A 6,012-nucleotide genomic window follows, 5' to 3' on the forward strand; every position below is an offset into this window, starting at 1 on the left:
AAAAAATAGTACTAGAATTGATGAGTTTAAACATAAATATAAAGGTATGTGTCAATCAAGATATATTCAAGAACAGGCTTAATGATTGATTAGATGGAACATTGTGGGTGTGGTGTATGAATGTTAACACTTTGTAATAATTCTTTAGTATATTACTTGTGTGGTGTAGAAGATAATTATTTAAGAATGTAATTATGTAAGAATGTTAACACTCTGTTATAATTTTTTTAGTATATTACTTGTGTGGTGTAGAAGAGAATTATTTATGTAGAGATACTGCTTGCAAACCAATGATGGTAAGATGATGTCATGGGGTAGGACTGGATAAGTCTGACTTCTTCCTACTCCATTCAAGCATGTACTAGGTATAAGCAAATTGATATTGGATTAGCATTTGTTGGATATGTGTAAAATTATGTGTGTTGACATATCAACTGTCTTTACATGCTTGAAAGAATAAATCAAATCAATAGTAAAGCGAAAGTTTATGATCGTTAGAAATTTTAGAGGAACTCATACTATTAATATTAATAGCACACTAACGTCGCATATAATAACACATAATAATATCACAATAAGGTTCGTATTTATACCGGAGCTGGTATTGTTAGAAATAGTGATAAATAACTATTATAGCCGAGCTCCGCCCAACGGTCACCTCCTAATATGCAAAACAAGCGCACTTGTATTCTGGTACGTAAAGCGCTGGCGTCAATGTTTTTGAAGGCCCATGACTGATTAGCAAGCGTGCTAGGCCAGTATACGGAATATTGCAGATATTTTCATAGTTAATAATTTCCTGAAAGGTGTTTTTAAATCTATCTAGACGCCACCTGATTCGGGGTACGTATATTTGGATAGTTTAGACATTTATTCTGAACCTATATTTAGCTCACTAAAGTCAGTTTTGCTTGTTAGGTAACGTTAGCATCCGCTAGCTGTTCCGAACACCAGGTATGGTAGCGTGCTTTATGTTAGCTTTAGTTAGCCGAGCTGCTACTTCTTAAAAAACTAACATGATAAAATGAATTAGATTAATAACACTTGTGAGAGTGTGAGGCTTAATGATATTATCCTGCTAGGCTAAGCTAACTTCGAGTAACGTTAGCGTTTCCTACAACAAAAGTCTCAAATAAATCTTATTAATGTTATATTTAAGGAACGACGCGCCATAGTAGAGTTTTATTGGTTATCCCTTTAACATATTAAGCTATGCATGCATTTTTGAACAGTATTTTTATTTTTTTAAGTTACATCGATTGGAATACTCAGTGTAAATTTCGTACACCGGGTGTAAATAGATTGCTCATGTGTGTCACTTTTCTTTCATCAGGTCGGTCCGATTTACACCCACAATGTCCTTCCCCCCTCATTTAAACCGGCCGCTCTTGCCCCCTCCTGGGATCCCCCCTCAGTATGCTGGCTTCCCCTCAGGTAACAACCTACCTATCCTACCATAAATGTGTATGACGGCCTCTTACTTTCCTGTTTATACATTAATGACAAACCAAAAGTGTCAGAAAATATTCTAATCAGCAGATATTAGCGAAATGCTTTAGTCAGAGTATTTAATACCAAAGTCGTTGATGTACTTTCTTTAATGGTTACAGGAGCTCCAATGATCCCAGTTCACATGGGCATCATGACACCTACCCCTGCTGTGATGCTGCCTTCTGTGGCAGTGGTCAGTAAGCCTGCAGTACCTAAGAAGGATCTTGCTGCTGTGCCAGCCAAAGACGATGAAAGCAGTGGCCCCACCACCACAGTGTTTGTGGGGAACATATCAGAGAAAGCTTCGGACATGCTGATCAGACAGCTGTTAGCGGTAAGAGGCAGGAGGATTTGCAAAGCTACTATATTGTGTGTACCTTAAGCCACACGGTTATGGAATGATTATGCACCCCAGAAAGAATGTCTTTTGGACATGGCACCTGATTTGGCATTTTCAAGTTGTTTGGTTAGTTTTTAATGGATATAGTTGTACAACAGATAAGGTCCCTGATAGACTAGTGTTTAGCCCCGGGTTCAAATCGGGGTTGCGTCAGGAAGGGCATCTGGCATAAAACGTGCCAAGTGTCAACACTCTTAACGGGAAAAACCCGAAAGTGACATTCAGTTATACAACAGATCTTATCACCAGCGCTAATCAGACAACAAAAGCATCCTCTTTGCATATACTGTTGTGGCGGAATGTGATTACCAAACTGTGAATCATTTGCTGTGACAATTAGGGAAAACACTTCTACTTGAGTTATTAACTTTTTTCATTTTGTGCCCATGTCATAGAAATGCGGAATAGTTCTGAGCTGGAAGAGAGTCCAAGGAGCCTCTGGCAAACTTCAAGGTAATACATAATGCACACAGGTCAGGAAACACTATCATAAATGGATAACTTGGCTGGTCAGCTCTCAGTTCATTAGAAAAATTATTGAAATTACATGAAACCAGCCAAAAGTGACTCTATTTTTTTTAACTATCAAACCTTACAACCTGCTTTCACATCTCCATGTCAATATCTGTTGCAGCCTTTGGTTTTTGTGAGTACAAGGAGCCAGAGTCCACACTGCGAGCGCTGCGGCTGCTTCATGACCTGCAGATTGGAGACAAAAACCTGCTGGTGAAGGTGGATGCCAAGACAAAAGCTCAGCTAGATGATTGGAAGGCCAAGAAGAAGACTGCAAATGGGGTATGAATTAGTGGTCATTTCTTTGTAAAGCTACAGTATTGTGTGTACCTTAAGCCACACGGTTATGGAATGATTATGCAGACTTTTGAATCATTGGCCATAGTTCAGATTTGTTTGAAATAAGTATTATATTGCAGTGACTAAATTAGATGATAAATCGATGACTTCTTTTTTTTCCTGACAGAATAAAAAGATGGAGGATGGAGGCGAAGAGGAAGAAGAGGTTCTAGACGAGGAGACCAAGAAGAAGGATCAGATAATCAAAGGTGCTATCGACGGGTTGATGCGGGAATATGCTGCCGAACTCACTGCCCCTTCACAGGACGAGGACTCTCAGCGACGAAAAAGAAAAAAGGAGAAAAAAGAGGAGGTATACTAACCTTTATTATTTTTTCTTAATTATACCACAGTTCTCTTTCAACTTAAATGTTAAAGTGAACATTTTAATTTCAACTGAAGAACTGACTTTTTCTTCCTTTTTTCATAGGATGACATTAACACAATTGACATGGAGGAGGACAAGAGAGACCTGATTTCCAGAGAGATTAGTAAATTTCGTGACACTCACAAGGTAAAGTGGCTTCTTTGATCTTGTAGTTAACATTACAGGTTTTGGACAGCAGCTGCTCACATAGTTCACTCCTAAAGCTTACACATTTAGTTGACACATTTACCAAGCTTTTCTTGATCTCAGTAGTACTCACTAATACTGCGGTTCAAATTGGCAGTTTTATAAAATTTACACCAATAAACATCTTTATTCGCCCCGTATTACATGAAATGTTTCATATTCAGTGTTCAAACACCACAAGCAGGCAGACAGCTAGTATTTTTGTCACCTTTCTCAGGCCTGTGACCACCATAGTGAATCTAATTAGGTGTAACCATTATAGATTCATTCTTCATTCATGCATGGCGACGATGTAAATTTACTTAAAAGCTAATCTATTCATTAAACCCCACCATTATGATAGTGATCATATGGTGACTAAAGCAAGATGAATCTCAGAGCTTTGGAAAAAGTTGCGAGGATAGGATGTAAGTATCATCCTTCATTTACTATATACATATACTGGGCGTCCCCCTCTTGAGGGCTTGTATAGGGGCAACTGCACTCTACTTTTGTGTGTGTTGGCCTGGGCGTACAATGCTCTTTATTCAGCCAACTGTTTGACACAACAGAGGAACATCCTTCATTTGTGATCTTGAATTTATGACAGCATTGGTGGTTCCCCAAAAAGCTGAAAAGTCAGTGAACCTGTGTGAGCCCTCTGTAAATTATGGTGTGTTAATGGTGTAAATGTTGAAGCACAAGGACTCTTGTCAATAACCACTGCGCTCATTTTGGCCGTTGCCTTTATTATGCTAGTGTGAGGGGGGGACGCCCTCTCCACAGCAGCATGCTGATCTGAAGACTGATAAGGTACGTGCTGCTTGTGTGTGTGTGTGTTGCGTGATTTGCCTTCCATCTCTCTCTTCCATCAGTGTCTTAATCTCTGCCTCATTGTTTTCTTTTCTGCAAGGTAGATCAGTGATTTCATGCATCTGTTTAAAAAAGTGTACAGGATGAAACTTCGTTCAGGCTTTTTAACGTCGTATAAATATGGCTAGAATTTAGCTAAAACTTGCAACCAGGTTGAAGATGTAACCAAAAGCAGGAAAACTGCAAATCAGCACTATTACAAGATTTGACAGTGTTGTAAAAATGATTCTGCTAAAACAGCTGCTTTAGAAAAAACAAAAATGTGCTTCAGACAGTGATGGATTAAATCTGCATTGTGTTAGGGACTGTCCTACTTTCTAGAACTAGTTCTAATAGCAAAAATCATATTAAAATAACCTTTTGCTTAGAACAGTGCAGTCGGGCAAGTATTTGTTTGAGAAGTCCTGGAAGATACTTTACTGAGGTAAGTAAATGAAACCAAAACAGATACAGAACGTTACACCTGACATTAAATCAGCAGAACAGATTTATACTAGAATGAAGACACATGAGTACTAAGTATTAATACTTGTACCTTAAGTTACCTAAGTTGTAAAATTATTGCCGCTAACATCACCCAACATCTTTGTCATTTCATAAGTTTCATTTTCTTGAGTTGCATTACACCCAAGGCTTTTGGATTATAGAGATTCTTGCTGAAGACCAGCTGATGGCCTGTGGATGCATATCACTGTTAAACTTTGGGTTACATAAAATTACCACTGAATTAATTCCACTGTTTCACTTACTGTAAATTTCTTAAGTATAACAGCATTTAAATACCACTGACATTGAGCACAATGTTTTATTTCATTAAGCTCAGGACTTCCTGTTCTGTCATTTCAACTGTAAATATTACAAAATGCACACAAAGCCTTGTGTGTAATCTCATAAAGGCAGAGTTGTGGTTGTGTGTGTGTGTCTGAGTAATGAGTCATGAACAACTGCTGAAGACTTCTGCAAAGGTAAGAATGCTTCTACAATTTCATTTATCTGTGCAGAAATTTAAATGATGTTCATTATGTTAATTTTTTGTTTTAGCACTTTACCGAATGACACTGAAGTAAAGGTTCTTGTTTTTGATAATAATGATGATGATGATGCTTAAGCAAGACGGAATCCCATAACGTTTTTCCCTTGTATACCGTGTGAATTGCTTTCCTCCCAGGCCTAACTTAAAAGGCTTGTAGGGGCAGCGAAGGGCTGAATCCATAGTTCAACACCTGTAAGTCACAAACAACTAGTTCAACAAAAGACTGACGCCTGTTTTCTGTCTTTGTTTTCCTTGTTCTGAGAGGAGGACTCTTAAGGAGAGAAAAAGCATTGTCTTTTGCAGCGCCTTTTTCTCATAATTGCCTCAAGCTGAACATGTTCTACAGAATTTTTTTTGACCATTAAAGTGGTTTCCAGATACATTCTCGCTAAACAGTAATTTATACTTGAAGCACCAAAGTACACCAGATCGCTTTAGATGAATGATGAAGTTGTCTCTCTGTGAAGGAGAGCTGTTTCATTGTTCTAGGTTTTCCCAGTTAGGATTTCAGCTTCTCTTACCAGTTTTGTACTGATTAGTGTAGGGCATATTATTACCACATGAAATTGTCAGTCTGGAAACCACTTGAACTGAGCACAGTAGCAAAGTGACTGCAAAGACTCAGCACATCATATGTGGCATTGAACTGAACCTGTCTGTGTTTTGCTCTGCAGAAACTGGAAGAGGAGAAGGACAAGAGGGAGAAGGAACGGCTAGAGTTTGAACGGGAACGGAAGGAACGGGAAAAAGAGCGAGAGCGGGAAAGAGAGCGGCGGGACCGCGAGAGGGAGAAGGAATGAGAGAGAGAAC

General features: G+C 38.6%; 1 protein-coding gene across 1 annotated transcript in view; it reads left to right on the forward strand.

The window, feature by feature from the left end:
- Positions 1-675: 675 nt before the first annotated feature.
- Positions 676-6,012, forward strand: part of rbm25b (RNA binding motif protein 25b) — an 11,036-nt gene continuing 5,699 nt past the window's right edge. Inside the window, 8 exon segments of the mRNA XM_020603838.1 lie at positions 676-843; positions 1,334-1,434; positions 1,611-1,825; positions 2,287-2,344; positions 2,526-2,686; positions 2,871-3,056; positions 3,174-3,257; positions 5,877-6,011. Coding sequence (XP_020459494.1) covers positions 1,356-1,434; positions 1,611-1,825; positions 2,287-2,344; positions 2,526-2,686; positions 2,871-3,056; positions 3,174-3,257; positions 5,877-6,011 — 918 coding nt within the window. The 5' untranslated portion in view covers positions 676-843; positions 1,334-1,355.

The sequence above is a fragment of the Monopterus albus genome, unplaced genomic scaffold (genome assembly GCF_001952655.1).
Source record: "Monopterus albus unplaced genomic scaffold, M_albus_1.0 scaffold63.1, whole genome shotgun sequence".
Classification (NCBI taxonomy): domain Eukaryota; kingdom Metazoa; phylum Chordata; class Actinopteri; order Synbranchiformes; family Synbranchidae; genus Monopterus; species Monopterus albus.